This window comes from Ahaetulla prasina, chromosome 14, assembly GCF_028640845.1.
Source record: "Ahaetulla prasina isolate Xishuangbanna chromosome 14, ASM2864084v1, whole genome shotgun sequence".
NCBI classification, from domain to species: domain Eukaryota; kingdom Metazoa; phylum Chordata; class Lepidosauria; order Squamata; family Colubridae; genus Ahaetulla; species Ahaetulla prasina.
The window spans coordinates 1,851,353-1,879,069 of record NC_080552.1 but is presented as its reverse complement, the minus strand read 5'-3'; the positions used below and the strand labels follow the sequence as shown (position 1 = coordinate 1,879,069).

At 42.8% G+C, this 27,717-nt stretch overlaps 2 protein-coding genes across 4 annotated transcripts in view; one reads left to right on the top strand and one right to left on the bottom strand.

Annotated features, from left to right (window-relative positions):
- Positions 1 to 3,739: 3,739 nt before the first annotated feature.
- Positions 3,740 to 26,643, bottom strand: TSR3 (TSR3 ribosome maturation factor). The gene is made up of 9 exons (XM_058157712.1): positions 26,513 to 26,643; positions 22,919 to 23,174; positions 22,044 to 22,119; positions 8,723 to 9,097; positions 8,421 to 8,649; positions 7,797 to 7,990; positions 7,226 to 7,393; positions 4,332 to 4,395; positions 3,740 to 4,254 (listed from the first exon to the last, which is right to left on the bottom strand). The coding sequence occupies exons 1-9, from the start codon at positions 26,641 to 26,643 to the stop codon at positions 4,089 to 4,091; spliced, it is 1,659 nt and encodes a 552-aa protein (XP_058013695.1). The 3' UTR covers positions 3,740 to 4,088.
- GNPTG (N-acetylglucosamine-1-phosphate transferase subunit gamma) overlaps positions 8,853 to 27,717 on the top strand; it is a 32,256-nt gene continuing 13,391 nt past the window's right edge. The window contains exons 1-10 of one of the 3 annotated variants that reach the window (XM_058157421.1): positions 8,853 to 8,996; positions 9,089 to 9,140; positions 9,253 to 9,320; positions 9,424 to 9,478; positions 9,570 to 9,653; positions 12,641 to 12,734; positions 13,270 to 13,384; positions 17,515 to 17,597; positions 23,642 to 23,767; positions 24,067 to 24,148. In XM_058157421.1, coding sequence (XP_058013404.1) covers positions 8,906 to 8,996; positions 9,089 to 9,140; positions 9,253 to 9,320; positions 9,424 to 9,478; positions 9,570 to 9,653; positions 12,641 to 12,734; positions 13,270 to 13,384; positions 17,515 to 17,597; positions 23,642 to 23,767; positions 24,067 to 24,148 — 850 coding nt within the window. In that variant the 5' untranslated portion in view covers positions 8,853 to 8,905. The remainder of the gene's footprint in view (positions 8,997 to 9,088; positions 9,141 to 9,252; positions 9,321 to 9,423; positions 9,479 to 9,569; positions 9,654 to 12,640; positions 12,735 to 13,269; positions 13,385 to 17,514; positions 17,598 to 23,641; positions 23,768 to 24,066; positions 24,149 to 27,717) is intronic. The other 2 variants (XM_058157420.1, XM_058157418.1) reach the window with 2 other exon arrangements.

Below are 27,717 nucleotides of genomic sequence, written 5' to 3'. Positions count from 1 at the left end.
TATTTGCCCTATTCCAAAGCCCAGGAATAAAATTTTATGCTACAATTAATGTTAGTGTGTCACTCTTGGCTCTAATATCTGTTTGCAGGCAGAAGAAAAGCTGTTACTGTTTGCTATAGCAAATGTTAATAACAAGCCAATAATTTTTATAGGACTGGTAAGGAACAGCCAGTTCCCACTTATCCCACTTACTGTTATGGCCTACTTTGTTCTGAAGTTAGAAAAAAAATCGTTCACGTCCAAATGCAAGCTGCCAATGACACACTATAGCATTCTGAAAGATTTCATAGGAAACCAATAATAATAATAATAATAATTTAATTTTTATACCGCCCTTCTCCCGAAGGACTCAGGGCGGTGAACAGGCAGATAAAATAATACAATACATTTCAATAAAAACACTATTTAAGAAACTTATTCCAAAAGCCTAAATTTAAAATACAATACAAAATATAAAATAAACCCCAATAAAATCCATGTTTAAAAACCCTTTTAAGCCAGTCCTGCTCGGAAGAATAGATATGTTTTAAGCTCGCAGCGAAAGGTCCGGAGGTCAGGAAGTTGTCGAAGTCCTGGGGGAAGCTCATTCCAGAGGGTAGGTGCCCCCACAGAGAAGGCTCTCCCCCTGGGGGTCGCCAGCCTACACTGTGGATCTGTTGCTGCTTGGAAGGTGGGTTGCCAATAGTGATGCTGTGAAAATGTCTACTCAATCTCCAGCTGACTCATGCCTTGCAGTTGTTCCTTTATGCATGCTGCTTCGTATTTACATGAAGCTCTTACGGGTGATCATCAGGCGACCTGATCTGTTCAGTTTTTAATTTTGAGGCTGCCCAATGCCGTAGTGACACTGGGTGGCTTACAGATAAGTAAAAGAATAAGCAGTATATCGAGTGAAAGAAGACAACTGACTGGAGACAAAACTTCAAAAAGTCAAACAGAAAAACCAACCCAAGTGGTGGTTCATGTTGCGTCTCAAGCAGCTTGCTTGAGTTTGAAAGTCAAAGAGATCATGGTGATACAACTCTTGGGGGTTCTCATCCCATTTAACTGATGAGACCCAAAGTATCCAGTAATTTGCTTTCTGGATTTAAGTGACAATGTTCTTATGAGACCCTTGCTCTAATAGAACAAGTTATCACTTTGAGAATTAACTGCTGCAATGAGCTATAAGTGGAATTGTTTTTAAAAATTGATTTGGATTTAAAATTTGTCCATAATGTGGCAAAAGATGAAGTTTTGGCTTCATTATGCTGCACTGAAAAAGGCAAACTCTCGTACCTTCAGCCAAATTAGGTGCCAGAGAGCAGAAAGATCCCTTCAAGTATCACTCTAGACAAGTAAAGTTTATTATAAGATTAACATCTTACAATACAGTATTTTAGTTACTATTTAATATTACAGTTTTGAGACCACACAACTCTGGGTGATTCACAATGAAGTAAAATTAAAATCTTTATCAAAGAGGAGACGGATGACTGGAACCTATTGAATTCTGGAGAACAACCAGTTTTTAGCAAGCTGCGAAAAATCAATAGCCTGGGAACAATACGGATTTCCAGATATATATATCATTCCAGAGAGCAGGAGCCATCATTGTGCTTTCTGGGTCCTGTGACATTGCTAAACTCTACTCTGACCTCATTGGGCAATTCCCTCGGGTAGCTGGGCCCTAACTCACAAAGAGCTTTCACTAGTGCCTCGAATTGCATGAGAAACTGAACAGTAACCAGCGTAACTCATGAAACGGCAGAGGAAGTGCAGATGTTGTCATCCACCCAGGGCTGCCTATACTGTGTATTCTGGACTAGCTGTGGCTTCCAAGTGCTCTTCAAGGGTGGTCCCATGTAGAGGACACTAGCAATCCAATCACAGATGACCAAGGCACGAATCACTTTCTGAAGAGCTTATGAGCCAGAAATAGGCACAACTGGTGAACCAGGTGCCCTTTTGGCCCCTATTACCCCCTGCTCTTGAGCCCCAATCTGTTCTTCACGTCCAGGCCCACACAGCCTCCAGACCCTGGGTCAGCGCTTTGAGAGTCACTTCAGAACTATAATGGAGTTCCCTCTGAAGGGGAGAGAGACATGAACCCTGCATTGCCCCTCCCGTGCTCCATAAATAAGGGACTGTGGTATGACTCGCAGAATCCTAGGGCCAGAAGGAATCTTGGAGGTCATCTAGGCCAATCCTTTGCCCAAGGCAGAAGTCCCTATACCACCCCAGACAAATGACTGTCCGATCTTTTCTTGAAAACCTCCAGCAATGGAACACCTACAACTCCAGGAGGCAAGCTGCTCCAGTGATTAACTGTTCTTTACTGTCAGGAAATTCCTCATTTCCAGGTTGAATCTCACTCTTTGTATATAATATACAAATGGATGAAGACTATTGCTTAACACTGTGTAAGCCGCCCTGTCTTCGGAGAAGGGCGGGATATAAATGCAAAAAAAACCACAAAAAAATCCCTGGTTGGCCACCCATTGCTGCTGCTTCCACGCTCAGGTGCTGTGGAGAATAATTCAATGGCCTCTTTCCTGTGGTAGCCTTCAAGTATTGGAAGACTGCTATGTCTCCCCTGAGCCTTCACTTCATTGGGCTAAACATACCTCGTTTCCTTAGCTATTCATTGCAAGATTTAGCTTTGAGGCCCCGTTACTCTTCTCTGCACTATCTCCAGGGCCTCAGCATCTTTTTTAAATTGTGATCACCAGAACTGGATTCCAAATGAGGTCTCATCAGTGTAAAGCAGAACTATCACATCCATGATTGTGATGTTATCCCTTTGCTGAATCAGCCTAGAATGGCATTTTTTAGCAGCGGCCGTGCACTGCCGACTCATATTTAAGCATCACCAGGATACGTAGATCCTCTCACGATTTCTACTGTTGAGCCAGATGCCTCCTAGTCTATACCTATGCATTTGGTTTTTCCTTCTTAAGTGTGGGACCTTACTTTTTTCATCACTGAACTGCATCTTTATTGGATAGGTCCCAGTGCTCAAGTCTGTCAAGATCCTTCTGAATCTTCCATCTATCTTCCAAAGCTTGCTGTCATCTACAAGTTTGATGAGTTCTCCATTATTTATTTATTTATGAGATTTATATTGTCACCTATTCGCACATGGCAATTCAAGGCGGCTTTCAAGAATATAAAAACATATAAAAACCATAAAAGAAAAAATCATATATAATAAAATAACCCTCACCTCCCACCCCGGCGGCAACATATCTACGAGCCATTTAATTTTAGCCTCTCATTTAGATAATTTATGAAGATGTTCAAGAGCACCAGGTCCAAGACTGAACCCTACAACATCTCTCCTCCATGGAGATGTAGCTCCATTGAGGACTACACACTGAATGTGATTGGTCAGCCAACTGTGAATCAATCTGGTGGTAATACAGTCTATTCCACATTGTTCTATCTTAAAAAGAAGTAGGCTATGATTTGCTTTGTCGAATGCCTTACTGAAGTCCAAGTATATTACAGCCACACAATTTTCCTGATTCACTAATTTAGTTACTTTATCAAAAAGAGCAGTGAGTTTTGTTTGGCTTGATTTATTTTTAACAAACCCATACTGGCTTCCAGTAACCACCTTGTTCATTTCTAAATGCTCACAAATTCACTGATGGATGCTTTTACAGGCTTTTCCCAGGTATTGATGTCGAGATGATTGGTCTGCAATTTCCCAGATCCAGACCCTTCAAAAACAATGAGAAGCCAGTTTCCACTGTAATTTTTGGTTTAGAGCATTTATTATCAACTATCCATCCACAACATATTAAGAACTGAAATAGCAAACAACCAAAAAGTAGTGATGTCAGATATGAGGAAGTTGCTTCTGGTTTTTCCTCCATCATCTCAAAACAATTTTTGGAATAATAATAAACTGAGATGCTAAGTAAAAAATAAGACCAGGATATGGATGTTGCATTAGTAAAATCTATTTGACAAGCAGTGTATTAACGAAGTTCATCACACAGCTCAGTTGATGGCCAAGATCCACAGGCTGAATGAAGTATTTCAGGCTGGAAGAACATTGTCCAATTTGTATCCTAACTCTGAGCAAAACCTTGTTACCAGATTCAGTGAAACTTCTTCTCTTTGAGAATGCTCTTTTGCCTCCAGGCGGTTGACTTACTGGCTCCAGAACAGGCTGTGTTCAGATCCTCATTATTGCTGCTGCTGCTGCTGCTGCTGTCACTCTCCTCAGGGGTCTCCTCAGAGGAGCTCTCATCTGCAGCAGTTGCTCTAACAAATGGAGATCAGGGTTATTCTATAACAAATGATCTCTAGAGACTCTTAAATGAATCCTTTAGAAAACTTACTCTGTGGTTCTGCAAGGCCCGTTGAGTATAAAAAATTCCTTTCCGGAATCAACATCAAAAGGATCTGGGGGGAAAACATAAAAGACTGTTAAAGTGAAAGTCCCCATCCATTGAGAAAAGTAACATAACAACTATTAATTTAAATTCCTCATTAAATCCACAAATCCCAAACATGATAAACCACCAGCTTCTCTGGCAGAGGGAGGATTCGCCAAGTAATTTTCAGGAACGAATCTGAATTATTCTGCATTAGCTTTGCTAGGGTGGGGGTCAAAATGGCCTTTAAGGCAAGGCTGAAAACCTGCAGTTGATGAACCCAACTATTTAACAATTTTAAAAAAGATTTTGTTGGTCCTAATTGTTGTCCCTAATTGTAATATATTACAATGGACTGATGTGAGAGATAAGTAAATTGGGCTGAAGATTACAAAGAGCAAATAACAGAACTATCTTTAAACGAGTTGGATCACATTAAAGGCCCACAGAACACAATAACTGAAATGACCCTAATTCAGTTCTGCCTGGCCCACCCCCCATCCTGCTGCACTGCATCATTGTGTTGACGGGTTCCTCCTGGGAGGGAAGGATAGCAAATAACATTGGAAATGTATGCCAATACATATATTTCCAGCAGGATCACCCAAAGGCCATGCATGCCACCCACTAAAGCAAACGGGCGCCCGCAGCAATAGAGGAAGATGTTGAAGGCGGAGGATCCCTTGGATAGAAATGGCAAAGGTATCCACGGGAGAAGGCAGTGCAGAATCACTCTGGTATTTTTACCAGGAAAGCTACGTGGATAAAAACTATAATATGATTGAGTAAACCCTACTGGATGATGGTCTCCCAGGTCAGATGGCACTGACCAAAAGAAGGAGTTGGGGATCTTTTGGAGAACGACTGGCGATTATGACATGGCTGGATTACAGCCTTCAGGATGTCAGGAAAAGAAAAACTAAAGTTGCAAAGACAGAACTAAAGTAAAATTGACACCAGGCATGAAAAACAGACAGTCCTCAACTTGCAAAATTATGAAGGTGTTGACATATATAATCTGTGTCCAAAGTTGTAAACCGCCCAGGGAGTGCTGTAACATATGATGGAGTGCTATTGCTATAGAAATCAAATTGATTCTATTATTGCTAGAAGAGGTGGAGCTGCTCAATTATAGCCTCAAAGAGATGGCCAGGTGCTGACAGTGGAACACATCACACTGTCACAGATCACAAATTGCTCATGTGCAAGCTCCAAGTTAAGCTAAAGAAGAAGAAATTTAGTCAGTTTCCACAATGTAATCTTGAATACCCATCAGGAATTGCTTTGAATCTTCTGATTTTCTTTGATTAAACCAGAAAAAAATGGAATGAACTTAGATAACTTGTTAAGGGTGTGAAAACAGCCTGCCAAAAATGAAGAAAAAGAAGAAACCAAACTGGATGTTAGAACAAACTGTGGAAATTGCCAAAAAGGGAACAGGAGCCAAAGGCAGGAAAGCCAACAAAAATCTCAGAAAGGAACTCAACACAGGGTTTCAGAGAGCTGTTAGAAGAAACAAACAGCGGCATTTGTAAAGGCACTGAAGATGGAAACAGATACAGAAAGCAAGGAAAGTATTTCAAAAGATCTCAGGAGGAGGCTCTGACCTCAAACTGGTATGCTAAAAGGTGACAATGGATTGTAAACTTATTCCAAAAAGTCCAAAGATGGGAGTATAATGGAATTCTGTGCAGTAGACATGACTGCTTAGAAAACTGTCCAAGACCTTTTAGAAAATCTTCCGTACTTTTACAAGAACCTCTAGGCCTAGAGCATGAAGTTAGATGAGTACTCCAGTGGTTATCAAGTTGGAAGGCTTCAGGAGCTGACAGAAGACCTGCTGTAATATGACAAGCAACAGATCAGACAGTAGAACCAGATTTTAAGGCTCTTTGGAAAGTGCAGGGGCCGATGTCACGTCAGGTGAGAGACAAGGGTGGGCCAGAGCAGAAAAGGGCTCTTCTCTTGCACCCTGCCAGCTGAAATTGGTTGGCAGATGGGATGTGTAGTAGGCATCATCCCGCTGAAGTGAGTGGGACAGGCCAACGTGGCCTTTAAAGAAGCAGGATAGGAAAAGCTTTTGAACTTGTGTGGAAGAAAACTGAGAATACTGTGAATAGCAAAATAAATAAAATAAAAAACCATTGAATATATCTGTACAGTTCTTATTCGAGGCACAAATGACCAAATTCAAATTATCCTATTTTGGACACATTAAAAAAAGTCTCCAATGCTGTTCCCAGATGGAAGGAAAAAGATGAGGTTACCCAGCAACAAGAGAGATGGAGTCAGAGGGGTGATGAATGTGCCGTTGGGAGACTTGAAAGATTAGGGACAGATAAATCATCATCAAATTTCGTGAGGGCATTTAAGGGGTTTAGGGGAGGGCTCCTTCCTGCATTTGGGAATAGTTATATAGCATTAATGACATTTATTATGGCTGCTTGATGCCACTGAGAAATCCCCACTCTTTGTTCACCATTGTGATTACTTCTCATGGATTATGGATAAAAGATTCCTCACTTTTTTTCATTACATCAAAATTTCTTGGAATATTAACCAGAATAAATAATATTAAATAATTAAAATGAAATAAAAAATAAATCATTAAATATATCAATAGAGTTCTTATTTGAGGCACAAATGACCAGGTTCAAATTATCATATTGACATATTATGTCCAATTAATATGGATATTTATCCCCTGTGTATGATTAAGTGATTTCTTCTTTTATCTTGACCGACATATTTAAGTTTACTTTAAAATGTTGGTAAAAGTGTCACTAATTCACCAATTCAATTCCATCTCTTTTTCTCTAAGCAGCCCAACCCCCCCCAAAAAACTTGGGATGTCCTACCTGTTTCATCTTTTTCTTGGGCATGGTTCAGAAATTCATTCTCAACCCTTAACACTTCCTCTTCACAGCTACATGCTGCATATTTTTCCAGGAGATCTTTGTTCAGATCAAGAAACACTTTTCCCCATTTAAATTTTTGCAAAAGAACTGTGGCTAGATCAGAGAGTCCTAAAATAAGGAAAACAACTTCAGAAGGATCAAACACTTCAAAGGTAATTTACATATCTTACCGGTGAAATATACTTCTCAGTCAAGGCTTCTAAAAGAATCTTATATATGAAGCTTTTAAATTTGAGATTTTATCTATCCATGGGTCAAGAATTGTGCTTTGGTAGTCTATGTATCATGGCATTTTATTATTTTTCTTTCTACTTTGTATTTATAAACTACCCAGAATCTTGGATGAGATTAGTAACAAATCAATGCAATAAATAAAAAGAAACGATGCTTGGTAGAGCAACTTTTTTTCACTAACATGATGACAAAAAGCTACTGACAAATATGTGTGTATATATAAATATTCTTCTAATCTGTAAATTAAGAAATCCAAACAATATTTATTGCAGCTCACCTACAATGCAGAGGGTAGCTGCGAAAGCTTCCACACAAGTAAGTTTGTATGGCCGTCCATAATTCACTGGATTTGCAGCTATCAAGTAGGGTAACAGCCGGAGATGACTTCCCTTCATCTTGCTAAATGGTGTTTTGTCCAGCTTTGCCCAAGAACAGTCAATCACCGCAACTCCATTTTGGGTCACAACCTCCCTGAAAATACACCTGCCGTTTTAAAATGGGATATTTCTGTTTTGCTGCCTTGTCAGGAAATCAGAGCAATTTTGCAGACTGCCAGAAGAAGAAAACGGGTTGAAAAGCTACCATCATACCACGAAAGCAACATTACAAAAATTCAAATATTTTAAAATCAGTAACAAATGTTTGGATGCTGTTCGTGTGTGCATGCAAATCAGAAAGCAGTCAGATGATGCCAGTCGCATGCAGCGCAGGAGCTTTCCCGGGGCTTCCAGGGGTGCAGCTGGCAAGGGAGCAGGCCCGCTTGCAGCTGACCCAAGCAAAGGGTCCGGGAGATATTGGTCGTTGGCCCATCAACCGATCCGCTCTAGCAGGCGAAGCCCCCCAAGAGCAGCCAATGAGCAGCCGGGCACCGGCGAGGGGAAGGCGGGGGGCGGCCGCTCACCTGTCGGCGGGCGAGAGGAAGCGGGCGGCGGCGGGGCTGAGCACCAGGCCCCCGAAGCGCTGCCCCAGGCGGAGCGTCCGCACCAGCCCCTTCCGCGCCAGCCGCCGCCCGGTACACCGCCGCGGGTCGCACTGGCCCAGGTCCCACATGGCAAGCGGGCACAGGCGGCGCTGCGTTCCGGCCGCGGCCCTCGCCTCTTCGCCTTCGCCGCCGCCATCCTCCAAGGAGCCTGCGGAGACAAGGAGGCGCGTCAGGGAGCGTTAGAAGCCCGGCCGGCCCCCCGCCGCCCGCCGCGCCCTCACCGCCCAGCGCCGCCGAGAAGGTCTCCAGGCATCGCTCCCCGCCCGGCCGCCGCCGCCGCCGCCGCCCCCGGCCCATCGCCGAGCCTTTCGCTTCCGGGTCGAGCCAACGGCTCCGCCCACCGTCGGCCAATCGCAGGGAGCGGCTTCGGAAGAGAACGCCCCGCCGCTTCCGGAGGCGCGAAGATGGCGGCCTGGGGCCCCGCAGGGAAGAGGCGGCGGCCGCTCCGGCTCTCCTGGCCGCTGCCGGTGCTGCTGCTGCCGCTGCTGGCGGGAGGTGAGGAGACGCCCGTCCTCCCCCCGAGGCGCTGCCGGGGCCTCCGCCGGGGCTGCCCGTCTCTCTCTCGCTCTCTTTTTCTCGCCTTCCAGGACTCGCGGCTGCCGGGAAGATGAAGGTGGTGGAGGAGCCCAACAGCTTCGGGTGAGGCGGCGGCGGCGGCGGCGGGCTTGGGCGGCGCTTGATCCTCGCGCGCCGCGGTTCTGAAAGGTTTCTGTCTTTCTGTCTCCCCTTCTCCCCTCCCGTCTCCGCGAAGGCTGAACAACCCCTTCCTGCCTCCTTCCAACCGGCTCCAGCCCAAAGCGGCGCCCTCCGCCATCTCAGGTCAGCCGGGCAGGGCGGGGAGGGTCTCCCAACCGCCGGCCGTCATTTCGAGCCCGGCGTTTCGAGGAATCCCTGATCGGACTTAAACCGCTTCCTTTTCCAGGGCCTGAACATCTTTTTAGGCTGGCGGGCAAATGCTTTGGATACGTGGAATCTACGTAAGTTGTTTGATTACCTTAGACGTGCATTTTAAAACTCACTGCCTTCTAAAAACTGGAAATAAATCTCTGGCTTGTTTTGGAATTTTAGGTATAAATACGAGTTCTGCCCATTTTATAACGTCACCCAACATGAGCAAACTTTCCGATGGAATGCCTACAGCGGGATTCTCGGGTAAGAGGATCCGGCTCCACAGCCACCTTCCTCTTCGCTGTTGTCTGTTTTTTTTAATTTTATTTTTTTAATATTTTCACACTATACATATTTTGCGGACAGTGTATTGACTGGGTCAAATCTTTTTAAAACAATGCTAACAAAAATAATACAAATAAGTATGTGTAATCCTAATCTTCCAACTTCAACAATACTATTCTTTCTTTATAATTCTTTATCGTTTTTCCCATTAATTCATTTAAACATAACATTTCTTTGTGCCATGTATTTGTTATCCCCTACTAAATTACTAACATTTAATATTTTAAAAATACTCATTATTCCACCATAACTTCAATATTCCAAATGTGTAGGATTACTAATAAAGCCAAATATTAACAATATTTAAACAATCCTGGGAGTGTATCTCAAATCCCCACAATTTCTAATCCTTAATTACCTGGTCAGCCCTTCTTTATTCTACCATCTGGAAGGAGACATATAAGCATAGGGAGCCGCACAAACAGGTGGAAGAACAGTTTTTATCCATGGGCTGTTAGACTCCTGAATGAAAAATAACTCCACAACAACATAGCACGATTGACTTGCAGGGCCGGCATGACATGCAATAAGTTCACATGGTGCAATACCCTGTTTCCCCAAAAATAAAACATCCCCTGATAATAAGCCCAATCAGGCTTTTGAGCGCATGGCAATAAGGCCAAGTGCTTATTTCAGGGTTCAAAAAATATAAGATGGTCTTATTTTCGGGAAAACATGGTAGGACTGAGTGTTTGTTAGTAGAATCCACTGGGCTACGGATTTCTTTTTGTCTTTCAGTGTGACTTGTATTGTGTTCGGGGGGTGCACGAAGGGAGGCTCAGCCAATCTCATATATACATGTACTCTGACAAAGGTTTGAATTGATGTTGGCACTTTGCGATAAATAAGTGGGTTTTGGGTTGCAGTTTGGGCACTTGGTCTCTAAAAGGTTTGCCATCACTGATATAGGGTTTCCTGCTTGAACAGAGGTTGGACTAGATGACCTCCAAGGTCCCTTCCAACTCTGTTATTCTGTTTCTAAAATCAGTCATTTTGAGGGATATAATTTATGGGGTTGTGTAATGTACCCAACTACCAAAACACTCAAGTAGAAGTGAGGGGTAGGAATTGTGGGAAGACGGTGTTTATAAATGCGGTTGCAGCTTCAAACAACAAGTGTTTAGAAAAAGTCAAAGAAGAGTTGTGCAGGGCAGAAGACAGTATTTTAAAACAGTACCAGATGAAAATTAATCAAGTCCATCAATTATTATTGCCTCTTTCATGTTGGGGCAAATGATAAACAAAGAGCTTGAAAATAATATCAAGAGACTATGAGGAGCTAGGCATGAAAGCCAAAGAGATAGGAGCATAATGGCATTGTCATCTCTGTTCCCTCATTGGCTGTTGAAGGTCAACAGTCAATGAGGGAATGGAGGATTCTAGAAGTAAATCCTCTGGCTCAGTGGATGGTGCTTTCAAGAGAACTTTGAATTTCTAGACTATGGTTTACCTACAGGAGGGACTTTGGACAGGGATGTGTTGTACCTCACAGGGACTGGGAAGAATGGCAAAAAGATGCTGAAGGCATAGAAAAGGTGCAGAGAAGAGCAACAAAAATGATATGGCTAAATCATGCCATCACTGGCTAAAGGTATGTTTAGCCTAAGAGGTATGGGGTGATATATTACCTGCCTTCCAATATTTGAAGGGTCGTCATAGGGAAGAGGGAGTTAATTTATTTTCCAAAGCACTGAAGACAGGACAAGAAACAATGGATGGAAGTTCATCAGAGAGAGATCCAACCTGGAACTAAGGAGAAACTTCCTGACAGAACAGTTGGACAGTGTAACAACTTGCCTCTGGAACTGTGGTCGTATTCAAGAAATTTTTTTTTCAATCTTTAAAAAAAAATATTGGATAATCATTTGTCCAGGATGGAATAAGGATTCCTGCCTAAGGTAGGGGGTTGAATTAGAAGGCTTCCAAGGTCTGTTCCAGCCTCAGATTCTATGATTTTAATTAGCTGACTTGACTGCTGTAACAAATTTCATCACTTGGGAGATTTAAAGCTGAAAAATTGATGATATAATTTCTGGGAATTCCTAATTTAAAGATTAACTATTTGAAAAGTGGGTTGGGGGAAGCAACTAATTATTTCACGTAAATACAGCATTGTATTTACCTATGGTTTGATGGTGTATTTACTGTATTGCAATTATTTATATACTGTCTCAGGATAAGAATCCTTCACAGGGGTTTGGAAACAATAAAATAAATATATATAGACAGCAACAATTATAGGATCTTTTTAAAATGGACCCATTTTGGGGCCATTGGGTTGGGCAGGAAGTCTGGCTTGCAGGAGCCATTTTGCCTCCCTTCTTTTCTCTCTTCAGGAGAACTATCCATTTTAAGGATTTTGCACAGTAAAGTGTATTGCTAATGTTCATAACAGTGAGAAGATATTTTGTGCTCCTTGAACTAAGGGTAGGTTAATCAAGCAAATCTAAGTTGCAGGTCAACTTGGCCTATTACGATTTACATCCCTAAATTCAATATTTCTACAGTATGACTTCATATAAATGAAGGAGTAGCATAAAATGTCAACTGCATATTGGTGCACTTTGCTTCTGATTCTTGGATTAATGCTATACTTTCCTGTTACAGGTATAAGATAAAACACTGCAAGACTCTTCAATTTTGCAGATACAAAGAGTAGCTCTTAGTAGTAGTCCTTTCTAAAAGCAGCATCTATGAGTGGAAGTAAACTTAACACTGCTAAAATGATACCATTGTTTTTAGTATTAAAAGTTGCCGAGAGATCCAGAAGAATAAACAAGGGCTTAACCCTGATTCATCCCCTGGTATCAGTGTGACCTAAGCAAATTGTTCCGAAATCGGGCTTTAAATCAAACTACCAGTAGCCTTCTTTGAAATATCTGAAGTATATTATTCTTATTTCCTAGAATCTGGCATGAATGGGAAATTGAAAACAACACTTTTGTTGGTATGTGGATGAGAGAAGGAGATTCTTGTGAAACAAAAAATAGAGAAACAAAGGTAAAGAATTTGACCTAATGAAGAAGCCAACATATATCTTTACATTCTATATTATTCATTCATTCATTCATTTATTTATTTGATTTGTATCCTGCCTTTTTATAAGCATTTAAGCAGCATATTAGTATCACCACCTGCTATTTTTCCTGCAATGATAATCCTGTGGAAGGTCAGGTGAGCTGAGAATGCAGGACTGGCCCAGAGTTACTCAATGAGCTGCTGCAGCTGAGAGTGGATGAGTGGCTGAGTCTGTTTGCTCCTAGTTCAAGACTTCACTTTCTAGTTCAATAAACATTATTTTTTATAATCTAGTTACATATACTTTATTTATTTAGTATGCAAATATATTATTCATCACTGAATAATTTCCAACTGCTTAGCAGTAATACATAGAATGTTTCCCTTTATCTGTCAAATATTGCAAGTTCATTGAGCAGATTATATTAACTAGGTCTCTTTTTACTGGTCTGTGATTTAGGGAAATTAGTTAAGTTTATGAATTCTGTTTTTAAATTCTCAAACCTCTGCTTTCCAGGTACTTCTGGTATGTGGAAAAAACAATAGATTGGCTCAAGTATCCGAACCAAGCACTTGTGTTTATTCTCTTACATTTGAAACTCCACTTGTTTGTCACCCACATTCTCTTTTAGGTGAGAAAATAATTCCTTCTTTGGATTAAAAGCAGGAAACTGAAATGATGCAATTTCTACACCAATCTTGACATTGTATATGTTCAATAAGTCCATTATATCAAACATTTTTTTTGTTCCCAAACATTTCTTGGCTATGTCATGATTCGAAGAACTAAGGGTTTCTGTAAATTAGCCTTGCTAATTTACCTAGCCAAGCAACAACAAACAAGTCCACTGGCCCTGCTAAGCTGATGGCAACTAACCCAGTAACAGTTGCAATTCTATAGACTTCGTTGGCACCCAGAGTTGCCCCTTTTCATCAGGAAGGGGTGAGGATTGTTGTAAGATACATGCTAATTTATCTTGGTCAAAGCGAACCAGGCCTTGTGAGGAAGGCTTCTATCTGGTTTTCCTAAATAAAAGACAGTTTGAGGATTATCATTTTTATAATAGCTAATGCTTAGAAAAATAAAACAAAAATGACCCCAGATTGATTAGAATCTGCTTTAATGTGGCCTCTAAAGAATATGTCAGTAGCATGATAAGCCAAAGTTTGCTGCATCTTCTTTGTCCCTTTAAGCCACTAGTGACATTTCCTAACTGTCTGTATTGCTGGGCTGAAAGCAGAGGAGAAGTTTGAATGGTCACAGGAGTGTTCTCCTCCTCCTCCCCTCCCCCTCCTCCCCCCTTGCAGAGCTTTTAGTGGGAGGATTTCAGGGAACGCCTTTTATGACTTGGTTAACTTTTGCCCATTAAAATGAGTTGCTCTTGGTTTTTTTGTCTCCTTTTCATGGGCACTTTTAAGCAGCAGAATTAAATTGAATCAACTCAATTTTGCTGTTTATTGGTGAAATTTTTTTCCAGAATCTATGATTAGTTGAGTATTAATGATTCTTTCTGAGTGCTCATAATAAAGATGTCGGAACAGTTGAGGTGCTAATAATCATTCCTCTGCCCTGGTCCTATTAGACCTCTCAGCGGCTTTCGATACCATCGACCATGGTATCCTGCTGCGCCGGTTGGAGGGATTGGGAGTGGGAGGCACCGTTTATCGGTGGTTCTCCTCCTATCTCTCCGACCGGTCGCAGTCGGTGTTGACAGGGGGGCAGAGGTCGGCCCCGAGGCGCCTCACTTGTGGGGTGCCGCAGGGGTCGATCCTCTCGCCCCTACTGTTTAACATCTACATGAAGCCGCTGGGTGAGATCATCAGTGGTTTCGGTGTGAAGTACCAGCTGTATGCGGATGACACCCAGCTGTACTTTTCTACACCGGACCACCCCAACGAAGCTATCGAAGTGCTGTCCCGGTGTCTGGAGGCCGTACGGGTCTGGATGGGGAGAAACAGGCTCAAGCTCAATCCCGCCAAGACAGAGTGGCTGTGGATGCCGGCATCCCGGTACAGTCAGCTAAATCCGCGGCTGACCATCGGTGGCGAGTCATTGGCCCCGATGGAGAGGGTCCGCAACTTAGGCGTCCTCCTGGATGAACGGCTGTCTCTAGAAGATCATTTGACGGCCGTCTCCAGGAGAGCGTTCTACCAGGTTCGCCTGGTACGCCAGTTGCGCCCCTTTCTGGACCGGGATGCCCTATGCACGGTCACTCACGCACTCGTGACGTCTTGCCTGGATTACTGCAATGCTCTCTACATGGGGCTCCCCTTGAAGGGCATCTGGAGGCTACAGTTAGTCCAGAATGCGGCTGCGCGGGTGATAGATGGAGCCCCTCGTGGCTCCCGCATAACACCCATCCTGCGCAGACTGCACTGGCTACCTGTGGCCTTCCGGGTGCGCTTCAAGGTTTTGGTGACCACCTTTAAAGCGCTCCATGGCATTGGGCCGGGTTATTTACGGGACCGCCTACTGCTACCGAATACCTCTCACCGACCCGTGCGCTCTCATAGAGAGGGTCTCCTCAGGGTGCCGTCAGCGAGGCAATGTCGTCTGGCGATGCCCAGGGGAAGGGCCTTCTCTGTGGGGGCTCCCACCCTCTGGAACGAACTACCCCCCGGACTTTGTCAGCTTCCGGACCTTCCGCCACGGGCTTAAAACATACTTATTTAATTGTGCAGGACTGAGCTAGATTTTAAACTTATGGGTTTTAATTGGGTTTTATTTTGATATTTTAATTAACGGGCTTTTAGAATAAGTTTTTTAATTGCTTTTATATTGTATTTATGTGTTTTTAAGTGCCTGTGAACCGCCCTGAGTCCTTCGGGAGATAGGGCGGTATATAAATATGATTAAATAAATAAATAAATAAATAAATAAATCATGATGGTGATGAAGGCCAATAGATACTTTATGCATAATTTACTGTTTACTAATAAAATAGAATAACAATAATGATTACCAATGCCAAACCATAAAGAGGTTTTTAGTGACAGTAATGAAAACAATTTTAGTAATTATATAATAGCAAGCACAGAATTGATTCCAGTAAAGGAGAATATTTGTAGCTCAAGGTTTAATGAAGGGTCCTTCGTTTTAGCTTTTCTATACATTTTTTCTAATTTTAATTACTTTTTTTTTAACTTTTTATTAGATTGTAAACTGTGCAGTCAGTGTATCAGCAACATGGGCAGCATGGAAATGTAATAAATAAAATTTTGATTACAGTGGTAGCTTGGTACTCCTCATTAATTGGTTTCAGGAGGCTTTATTGGTATCAAAAGCGAAGTGTATCAAACAAATTTTTCCCATAAGGAATAATATAGTGAGTCACAAGACAGCCATCACAGACAAGTTCTAGCTTGTGCATTGAGTACCAAACAAATGATCAATACCGGGACAAAAGTTTCATGTCAAAATGTGTTGAGTACCAAATAGGTGCATTTTAAAGTGTGTTGAGTTCCAAGGTGCCACTGTAGCTTTCTTAAGGGGGAGTCAGTTCGAGAACCATGGACACACTTCAGATTGACTCTGCTTCTTAAGCAAAACAAAAAACAAGCAGAATCTTATCCTATAGCTTTGCTTAATCAAGATTTGAAAAATTTTATAGCTTGTTTAGCAAGCTTAATACCTTTGTCGTTTGACCAAGGAGGACTTATTAAAGGCATATTGCTGATCCAATTTGTGCATTGTGAATTAATTACCTGTATTATAGTTGACACACTAAAATTCCCTTCAGAATTCTTTCTTTAGATATTTTGAAGATCTGAACAAATATATGGTACCCATAGAAGAGAATATTAATAGCTATTTGAACGGTGTGATCCTTCTTTGTACTCTCTGAGCTCAGTTGTTTGCAGTTGATTGCACTGATAATTACCTAGTTTAGTAATGAAACATCTGCAAGAACACACATTATTTTTATAAATAACTTGTGAATTTACTTACTAATTAGTAGGTAGTGAGCTTACCTAATAATCTTTCCTCCTCCTATTTTCTGCCGAACAACAACCCTGTGAGGTTAGTTGGGCTGAGAATGTGTGAGTGGCTCAAGGTCACCCAGCCAACTTTCATCCTTAAGGTATGACTACACACACTGCCTCCTGGCCTCTGGCCTGCTGTCTTAGCCACTAGACAAAACTGACTCTGATAAGTTAGCATCCATGAACAAACAAAATCCTCTGGTTGTTGGAATGTTGGTGAGGAAAAGGGAACACATTTGTACTTGTCATGTCTCCAAGGTTTTCTTCAGATGGGGTCTGAGGGCTTGGAGATTGGTAAAGTTATAAATCAAAGAATTAAGGGTGTTCACCGCTGCTAAAATGTTCGTATTAATCACTGGAAAGATTAAACTATGGTATTAGAGGTCTGTTACCGAAAAGATTGGCCGGTCACCATATGAGAGAAACTGGCCTACACTTTTCATTTCTGTACTGGTCAAGCTGAACTCAGTTATTCTGTTAAAGGTAAAGCTTTCAGACTGTACTTTATTTTATACCTTAAAATAATCAAGGATACCATAATTGTGTCATGCCAGATGAATATATTAACATGTGGGAAGAATTTTATTCTTCCCCAAACGTATTCATTTTCACCCATTCATGTTGCCTCGGCCAGCAAGGATGTGGCTGATAGAGGTACTTAATGGCAGCAAATGAACGGTACAAGTGCTTGGATTGTAATCCTCTGCCTCTGTGAACTTAATCTTTGAGGAAATGGAGTCGAGAGAGAACTCAAAGAATGATCATTTCTTCTCAACAGTCTATCCAACCTTGCCTGAAGCTCTTCAGAGAAAGTGGGATGAAGTTGAGCAGCTGCTTTATGATGAATTAATCACAAAACAGGTGTGTGCATTTTATGTTATACTAATATAAATATATATCAAGATAAATAACTAAAAAAGTGACCCCTTGAATCACGTTGGACTTCTGCTCACTAAATGGATGGCTGCAAATAATATTGTGGGTCTTGTCTTCTACTGACTGCCATCTACTCTTTTGTGTTAATTAACCAGTCCTGCCTTAAGCTTAAAGAGCTGTTGGAGAAAGTCAGAATGAACCCAATAAATACAAATAATCAGAGGTGGGATTCAGCCGGTTTGCACCAGTTCAGGCGAACCGGTTGTTAACTTTGCCCAGTTTGGAGAACTAGCTAATCCCATCTGGCTGCCCCCGCCCACCCTGCCCCTCCCAGGAGTCCCTCCATGCACCCCGTTTTGGCTTCCAGGATGGTGCAGGAGACTGTCCAGGCACAAACTAGGGTATGGGGGGCATTGTGTGCCCCCCGCACCCCGTTTTGGCTTTCAGTTTGGTGCAGGGGGCCTTCCAGGCCCAAAATTCCTGCTCTAGGGTGAGTTGGGAATGGGGAGTTTGCACGATCACTGCTGTGGGGTGAGTTGAGAATGGGGATTTTGGGGGATTGCTCATAAGTAAGTAAGAACCAGTAAAAGAGGAATGGAAAAATCCCTATTTGTAGATCAGTGTTTTTCAGTTTTGGCAGGTTTAAGATGGGTGAACTTCATGCTGCCTGGGGAATAGTGATTTATTTATTTATTTATTTATTTTTCATATTTTTATACCGCCCTATCTCCCTAGGGACTCAGGGCGGTTCACAACCAGATAAAAAATATACATATAAATACAAATAAAACATCCATTAAAAAACTTATTATAATTGGCCGAATAATTAAAATGATAATAAAAATAATAAAATCCCCATTAAAACCAATTCGAATTTAAAATCTAGTCCAGTCCTGCGCAAACAAATAGATGTGTCTTAAACTCGCGGCAAAAGGTTCGGAGATCGGGAAGTTGGCGAAGTCCTGGGGGAAGCTCGTTCCAGAGGGTGGGGGCCCCCACAGAGAAGGCCCTTCCCCTGGGTATCGCCAGCCAGCACTGTCTGGCCGACGGCACCCTAAGGAGTCCCTCTCTGTGAGAGCGCATGGGTCGGTGAGAGGTATTCGGTAGCAGCAGACGGTCCCGTAGGTATCCCGGCCCTATGCCATGGAGCGCTTTGAAGATAGTCACCAAAACCTTGAAGCGCACCCGGAAGACCACAGGTAGCCAGCGCAGTCTGCGCAGGAGAGGTGTCACATGGGAGCCACGAGGGGCTCCCTCTATCACCTGTGCAGCCGCATTCTGAACTAACTGGAGCCTCCGGGTGCACCTCAAGGGGAGCCCCATGTAGAGAGCATTGCAGTAATCCAGACGAGACGTCACGAGAGCGTGAGTGACCGTGCATAGGGCATCCCGGTCTAGAAAGGGGCGCAACTGGCGAACCAGGCAGACCTGGTAAAAAGCTCTCCTGGAGACGGCCGCCAAATGATCTTCAAAGGACAGCCGTTCATCCAGGAGAACGCCCAAGTTGCGCACCCTCTCCATCGGGGCCAGCGACTCGCCCCCAACAGTCAGCCGCGGCTGCAGCTGACTGTACCGGGATGCCGGCATCCACAGCCACTCTGTCTTGGAGGGATTGAGCTTGAGCCTGTTTCTCCCCATCCAGACCCGTACGGCTTCCAGACACCGGGACAAAACTTGATAACCGTTGGGGTGGTCCGGTGTGGAAAAGTACAGCTGGGTGTCATCAGCGTACAGCTGGTACCTCACACCGAAACCACTGATGATCTCACCCAGCGGCTTCATATAGATGTTGAACAGAAGGGGCGAGAGAATCGACCCCTGCGGCACCCCACAAGTGAGGCGCCTCGGGCCGACCTCTGCCCTCCTGTCAACACCGTCTGCGACCAGTCGGAGAGATAGGAGGAGAACCACCGAAAAACGGTGCCTCCCACCCCCAATCCCTCCAACCGGAGCAGCAGGATACCATGGTCGATGGTATCAAAAGCCGCTGAGAGGTCTAATAGGACCAGGGCAGAGGAGTAACCCTTATCCCTGGCCCTCCAGAGATCATCCACCAACGCGACCAAAGCCGTCTCGGTGCTGTATCAGGGCCGGAAGCCAGACTGGAACGGGTCTAGATAGACAGTTTCATCCAGGTACTGGGGTAATTGACATGCCACCACACTCTCTACAACCTTCGCCGCGAAGTTACCTAAAACAGCTGGGTCCAGGGAAGGCTTCTTGAAGAGGGGCCTCACCATCGCCTCTTTCAAGGCGGCCGGAAAGACCCCCTCCACCAAAGAAGCATTCGTAATCTTCTGGAGCCAGCCTCATGTCACCTCTTGAGTGGCCAGTACCAACCAGGAGGGGCACGGGTCCAGTAAACACGTGGTGGCGTTCAACCTACCCAGCAACCTGTCCATGTCCTCAGGAGCCACAGGGTCAAACTCATCCCAAACAATCTCAACAAGACCGCCCTCTGACGTCTCACCTGGATCTACCCAATTTTGGTCCAGACCGTCCCGAAGCTGAACGATTTTATCGTATAAATAACGACTAAACTCCTCAGCTCGTCCCTGCAACGGGTCATCCCGCTCCCCCTGTTGAAGGATATGAACTATTACTGTTAAGTTGATATGAACTATTACTGGATTTTTTGTGAGAAACTGAAATTAAAAGTTGAACTGGCTTTTGATGATTAAATAAGGGATTATGGAAATAATGTAGACAAATGTTAATCTTAGTGCAAGTGTTTGATATATTTTTTTACTTACATCTGTACCAAAGAAAGTTGGAAGTCATTATTTTTCAGTTTTCCTTCTTTTCCTCTTTCTTTCTTACACTTTCACTCTTTTCCTCTTTTCTTTTTCTGAGCCTTTTCTTTTTTTCAAATCTGTTTTTTATTTGTTTATCCCTTAGCTTTGTATTTTTTTTTTAATGTGTGAAGGATCAGATACCCATTTTAATTCTACATTCCTTATTTACAGAAATCTTATCAAAATTTAGAATGAAATCCACTGGGAACCATCTCATGGCAGGCACTGAGTCCCTCTAACCAAAAAGTGTTTATCGATAGAAGAGAATATTTGTAGCTCAGGGTTGAACGCTGGGCTCCTTGGTGCTCTCTGAGCTTGATGGTTTTCTTGCAGATGTTTCATTATCCAACTAGGTAATATCATCAGTGCTAGAAAGGAGTCGGGTTTACTCTTATTTTCATATACTAGTGGCAGTGTTGATCAGTTGCCTCACAAAAAGTGTTTTGATTGGTGCCAGGTCTCTATAGCCTCAGGCAGAGAAGGGCTATTCTGCACCCTTCCCTCAAATGTTCTTTAAAATGTAGAGTTTCCCAGCATTCCTTTAGGAACCTCCAACATGCAAAATGTGATTACTTATCCTAAAATGAATCCTCTTTACCTGGAGATTCAAAATTTGCTGTTTGCTGGGAAGGTGTGTAGCTCAAAGTCAGTCTACATTTAGTGTGCATCTGACTTTTGGAATATTTCTTCATAACCAAACAAAAGTGTGTTTTCTGTGCAGTTCACACCCCTTCCTTGCTGGATCTGGAAGTCACAAAGCAAAGCCCACATTTTGGCTGGCAGAGTGCTGCAGGAGGCTGACTGCTGTCATGCCTCCTGGCCACGCCCACCCAGCCGGTCATTAGGGCAGAATGTCAAGGTTCCAGAAAAACCTCTTCTGCAATAAAAAAAACTCAGAAGCCATTGTTTTCCAGAGTTCTTTACTAGCATGAGGAAACTGGCACACGATGAGTGAAATTCCAAAACTGAATTTCCGGATTCGTTTCCCAGTTATACAAACCCCAAGAGTCCCACCCCCCTGACCCCTTTGATGGTCACATGGTCCCACGTTCTTCCAGTTCATTCGAATATCTTCTTGCCACTCTTCCTGCAGATGTGAACACCATCCGACTTTGACCGCTTGAAGAATGTTACCATACCCCTCAGCCCCCCTTCCTCCCCTCAGGGGAAAAATGTGGCAGCGTCTGGAATCCTAAAGTCTAATATGGTTTCCAGGCCTGACACAGAGAACCGGTTGTTAAATTATTTGAATCCCACCACTGCAAATAATAATCCATATTTGGATTATAAGATTATATAAGGACAGTAAAATGCTGCTATTTCTACACCCATCTTGTGCCTGCTGATTGCACCCAGCTGCCTTGTTTTTGGTGACTTATTGCCTATTGTGGGGTGGGTGCTTGGGATGGTATGTGAAAAAGATAAAATCAAGAGACTATGCCCAGGAAGTAAGAGGGAGCTTAGCCCACAGTGGGAATGTGGGCAGGGAAAATGTTTCAGAAGGGACCCTCCCTAGTTTCTTGGGCAGTAAAGGCAATGGGGGAGAAATGTTCTTTCTGATTTGCAAGACTCTGTAAATATAGCCATACAATATAGTAGAATTAGTTCACCTGGATTCTTGCCTGGATTACCTTACCAGGCTGATAGTCGCAGCCAGAGGTATCCATGGCACCCGCTCTCTCAGGGGTCCAGATATGGCTGTGTTCCCAGTCCTGAGATTAGTGTGTTTAGTGGAGCCCCTGCTGTAGGGTCTGTGATGTTTTTAATATTTTAAAATTGTGTTTGGATATTGTAAGCCACTGAGAGTCCTGGAATGAGACAATGTATTGATGAGGACTTGAAAGTGTACATGTTTTGCTTTTCGAATAGTAGCCATTTTCCATTATAGTACCCAATTATTTGCAACAAATGTTAGACTTTATGCTGTAACGAGGAACATTGATCTGAAAATTAATGTTTTCAAAGATAATTTTTGTGTTTGACAGGGGAAATGGAATAAACAAATGTATGGCAACATAAATTGCAAACAAAAAAAAAAGTCCCAGTTGAATGCTTCAACCCTTGACTAACTTTTAACCTTAAGCCATTGCCTTCTTCCAGAGTGTTATTTTCTTTATTAAAAAAAAGGGTGGGGGGGAACCTATAACAATTTAGCCTTTCTAGATCAGTGCTGGTCCACAAGAAAATGTTGGTGGTCTGTGGAGAAATCTTCGTATTTTTGCTGGTGCACCCTGGTGGAGGAGCTGCTCCGGGATGACCACTGGGCCAGTCCTGTGAGTGTGACTACTACACTCTGGAATAGGCGACCAGCTGTGGTGGGGCTGGAAATCTCTGCCCTGGGGTGGCACATGCAATGTGCAACTTTCCAGGTGGTGCAATATGCAAAAAGGAGCGCATCCCTCTCCATCTGGAATGAAATAACGATGCTGTTGCCACGGCGGGGGACAGGACAGTGCAAGCGGGCCGAAGCAGCGATTGCAATGGCTGGAAGCTGCAGGAGTGAAGCACTACCTGAACTTGTGCGGCAAGAGTAATCCGCCTTGGTATATTTGCGCCAGCCGGTGGCGCAAAGCAGCCCTTGTCTCCTGTTGCTTGGGACTCAGAGCAGTAAACGGGAACCGGTGCGGGGAGCAGCCGGATTTTGTTCTCCATTGCGAATACCAGATCGGCCCCCTGCAAGCTCTCGTCTCTTGAGGAGCGCTCGCTGAAGCGGTGTGGGTAACTTTGGCCGGGCTTCTCAAGAGACGAGAGCTTGCAGGGTGCCGACCTGAGGGAGAGATGGGGTGGGGAGAGAGATGAGAGAGAATGAGTGGGAGAGAGAGTGGGAGAGAGAGAAAGAGAGAAGGGGGAGAGAGAAAGAGAAAGAATGAGTGGGGGAGAGAGGGGGGAGAGAGAGAGAAAGAGAGATGAGAGAGAATGAGTGGGAGAGAGAGAGAGAGAAAGAGAAAGGGGGAGGGAAGAGGGAGGAGGGACAGTGCCTGAAGGACCCCATCCCATCACTGGGCGTCTAGGCATTTCAGCAAGCAGCGTGCTGGATTTGTATTAGTGGTCTGTGGGATTTAAAATTATGAACTTGGTGGTCTCTGAGGTCCAAAACGTTGGGGACGCCTGTTCTAGATAGTCTCCATCTAACCAGCGCTGCTTAATTTCTGAGATCAGCCAAAAATGTCTTCTGTGTCTTAATCTGAGCCTTCCAAAATGAAAAATTAAAGTAACTATTACTTTTATTTTCAGGGATATAAGAAAAGATTGAGAGAGCTGTTTGAAGAAGGCTCCCTTTTAAAATCAACAAGAGAGAAAAAAGAGAAGGACATTCAACTTCGACATTTGGAATTTGACTCTGTAGAAAAGTGCAGCAAGGTACAGGCTCTCTTTGGACGGTCCCTTGTGGTTGACTGGGTTTCCTTGTTGTTTCAGATGTGGTCATTTTAGGCTGTCCGATTAATTCACGTAGGACATCAGTGAAATGTCCTAAGGCCCAGAACTGTCTTGCTAACGATGGCTGAATTAAAGATAATCTTCTTTGAAAAAAACTGCAGACGATTTCTTTGAATTCACAGCTTCTCCACTTTGCTGTTTCATATTTCTTGGACTTTATATAAATTTATTCTGTTTTTGTGGTAAAATCAATGTAAAGTTACTTTCCTTTTTTTTTCTAGGAATATAAGCGACTTTCCAATGATCTGCAGAAATTGTCAGATTTACTAACCCAGCATGGAATTGCATATGAAGCCGTCCTATGTAAGTTTGCAATATTTTTCCTTCTGAAGAACCGCCTTGCTTAATGGCTGCCATATTTAGCTGTTGTCCAAAGTTACAACAGCACTGAAAAGGTCATTTTATGACTGGTCCTTCCAAACTTCCTAGTCTCCCTACAGGCCTGTGACTGAGATTCAGGATCCTTGCAGGACCCTGCAATCACACACAGCTGCCTTTTGCATGTTTCACGGCTGGTTTCCTACAAGCAAAGTTAATGGAGAAGAGCCGGGGTAAACTAGCAAGTCACGGCCATGTGCTGTCTCCCTTAACGAGCCACAGGGACTCTCTTAATGACTGTGGGGTAAGTGAGGTTGTAAGTCTATCCGAAGCATAGGATATCTTACTATCCTACTATCCTATTCTACTATCACTTAGTGACAGTTGCCAATCCCAGTCATGGTCATTAAGGATTACCTGTAATAAAACAAGAGTGATAAATTTCATTTTCCAAAATCAGGGAAATTCAGTGGAACAAAATATCTGCTAGAATTTTTGAAGTCTTAGAAATTAGTTCATGTTGGTTTAAGCACCAGAAATCTGACATTTAAATTTGATGCTGTAATTGAAGTTGGTTGTGGAGTTGGAAGGGACCACAAGGATCAATCAGTTAGTTCAGCCTTCTACAATGTGCAGGAAAGCCAATTAATGTATCCATGAATGGGACTATTCTGCCTCTTCCTAAAACTTTCTAGAGGTGGAAAATCCACAAACCATAAGCAGACTCTTCCATTGTTGTACAGGACATTTTTCCTTATACCTGAAATCTAGGTAACTGCAATTTATATCCATAGTTTCTGGTTTCACTTTCTATGATGATGGGAAAGAATTCTTTTTAAACAGTAATTTTAGTAAAGATTATAACAAGTATAATAAAAATAAGAATAAAAACTGTAAAAAAGGGCAGAAAAGAAAGGAAAAAGGGAAATAGAAAAGAAAGAAAAATAAGAAAATATTTCAATCACCTACAAATTATCCAGCTTACTCTCTTAAGTTTATCCAGTTTATTGTTTGCATGTCCCTTTTAGTTATTAAAACGGTTTATTCTGTATGTCCACATCAGGCTCTAGAAACCACGACAGATGTACAGAGGTTCTTCTAAGCAGTTTCCTTTATTGTTCCTTACCTATGACAGAATTTTTGCCAAAATAAAGCAGACAACTTGCACCATTAAACATATACTCTGAGAAACTACTCGGGAGAAGCTGTTATGTGCTCCCTCCTGGAAATCCAAACTATTATTTCACCACAGTCAGATATTAACATTTCATCTAAATTAATAGAGTACAATAAAATGTAAACGTTAAAAAGATCTGTGTTCAAATACCAAAGTCTAGGCGCGTGTTGGTAAATCTTTTTGGCACTGAGTGGCAAAATGGGAGCGCATGCGTGCTCGGGGAAGCACCGGAAACCAAGCAGCTTGCCAGGAAGCTGAGCTTCTGATTTCCAGCACGTGCATGCGCACCTGGTCTTCCGGTTTCTGGCACGCATGCGTGCGCGAAGACCAGCTGGCTGGTGCACACGTGCACACCAGAAACTGAAAGCTCAGCTGCTCTTCTAGTTTCCCGTGCTCCCATGTGCACGAAGACCAGCATGCACGCCAAGACCCGGAAGAGCAACAGGGGACGGCTGGTGTGCCCGGACAGATGGCTCTGTGTGCCGCTTCCAGCACGCGTGCCATAGGTTCACCAACTCAGGTCTAGGCCATCTATCCATTGAGGCAGGTATGCTCACTGTCTTGAGTTATATTTCTAAAAAAGGCAAGATAAAAAGCTAATAATAATAAAGTAATAATAGTATATTATTACTAATTAATAATAGTATAGTATATTATTATAATATACTATATAATAATTATATATAATAATTATATATATATAATATATATATAAATAGGGTATGCGGTGGCTCAGGGGCTAGGACGTTGAGCTTGTCGATCGAAAGGTTGGCAGCTCAGCGGTTCGAATCCCTAGTGCTACTGTGTAACGGAATGAGCTCCCGTTACTTGTCCCACTTCTGCCAACCTAGCAGTTTCGAAAGCACGTAAAAATGCAAGTAGAAAAAATAGGGACCACCTTTGGTGGGAAGGTAACAGCGTTCCGTGTGCCTTTGGCATTGAGTCATGCCGGCCACATGACCACAGAGACGTCTTTGGACAGTGCTGGCTCTTCGGCTTTGAAACGGAGATGAGCACCGCCCCCTAGAGTCGGGAACAAATAGCACGTATGTGCGAGGGAAACCTTTACCTTTTTAATAATGGTAATGTCCACATCCCCTTTGCCTTCTGATAGGAGTTGAAGACATTCTTGCTGGATTTTGCCTCTCTTGCTTGCCTGGCTTCTTTCCCACTTTTCCTTTCCTTTCCTCTGTTTCTGAGATGAAGCTTTGCATTCTCCGGGGCTGGAGTCTCCTTGAATAGGAGGCGGCTGCCGGTTCAGCCACGTTGGCTCCTTTAGGCGCCTCCTAGTTTTCTTCTTCATTGGTATTGCTTGAGACCAACCTATCTTCATTTTTTTCTTTTTAAGAAGTCTCAGCTGACACAAACAGATCTTTTACCACAATTACTTACTTTTTTTTGCAATTTATTTTTATTTTTTAAAAAGTTAAAATACAAACTAATTTTTTAAACAGGAACAAACAAAAACACACACAAAAATACATTTAAAAAAGTACATTAAAAAAGACACTAACATTTATACACATATTATCCCTCCTAGCTGAATACTGATAAATATATTACAACAATATTAGTTCCCCGCACCTTGAAACAGGTCCCCCAAAAGTTTTAAATTAATTCTATTTTCACATTATTAACCTGTCATTTATTTACTATCTATGAGCTGTGATGGGGTAGTGGTTGGAATGCAGTATTGCAGGCTGATTCTGCCGACTGCCAGGAGTTTGATCCTGACATGTTCAAGATTGATTCAGTCTTCCATCCTTCCAAGATCAGTAAAATGAGGACCCAGATTGTTGGGGGCAACATGCTGACATTTGTACACTGCTCAGAGACATAGTCTTCACACACAAATTAAGCAAACCACATTCATTTTTTAACCACCTGCAGTCTTATAATTTCTGAACATTCCTACAGCATTTATGGCTTCCTTTGATTTTCTTTCATAAGTATAAAGCATTCATTTCTGTTTCACTCCAATCTATTACTATCATCCTTATACAAATCCCTAAAATACTTTATAGTATCTCTTTACTTCACCTTCATCTCATCTACTTTTAATTCCATTCACTCTGCAGGAGGTTTTTCATTTAGTTTTTTTCATTCACTTTAAAAACAATTTTTAAAATTTCTATTAAAATAGTTCTGCATCTTCTCTATAATGTTATTTGCAAGTTTTCCTTTACATCTCAACTTGTTTCTTTGGGTTTCAGGTTCAGAACCTAAGGTAGAGAACCAAATGCTGGCGGCAATGGCTTCTCATACACACTAGCCCACCTCTGACTATGGTGGACATCATTCAGAACTTTAGACAATACACCCACATACAGGCTTTGGGCAAATGGGTGTTGCTCATTGAATGAAAATTCAAGTTTAG

What these genes read in the sequence shown, in the direction of transcription:
- TSR3 (XM_058157712.1), bottom strand. Translation starts at nt 26,643, where the DNA reads ATGAAGAAGAAAACTAGGAGGCGCCTAAAGGAGCCAACGTGGCTGAAC. An exon ending in CAGAGGAAAGGAAAGGAAAA is followed by an intron (nt 23,175 to 26,512) that starts GTGGGAAAGAAG and finishes TCTCTCCCTCAG; the next exon opens with GTCGGCACCCTGCAAGCTCT. An exon ending in GGGCCTTGCAGAACCACAGA is followed by an intron (nt 4,255 to 4,331) that starts GTAAGTTTTCTA and finishes TCCATTTGTTAG; the next exon opens with AGCAACTGCTGCAGATGAGA.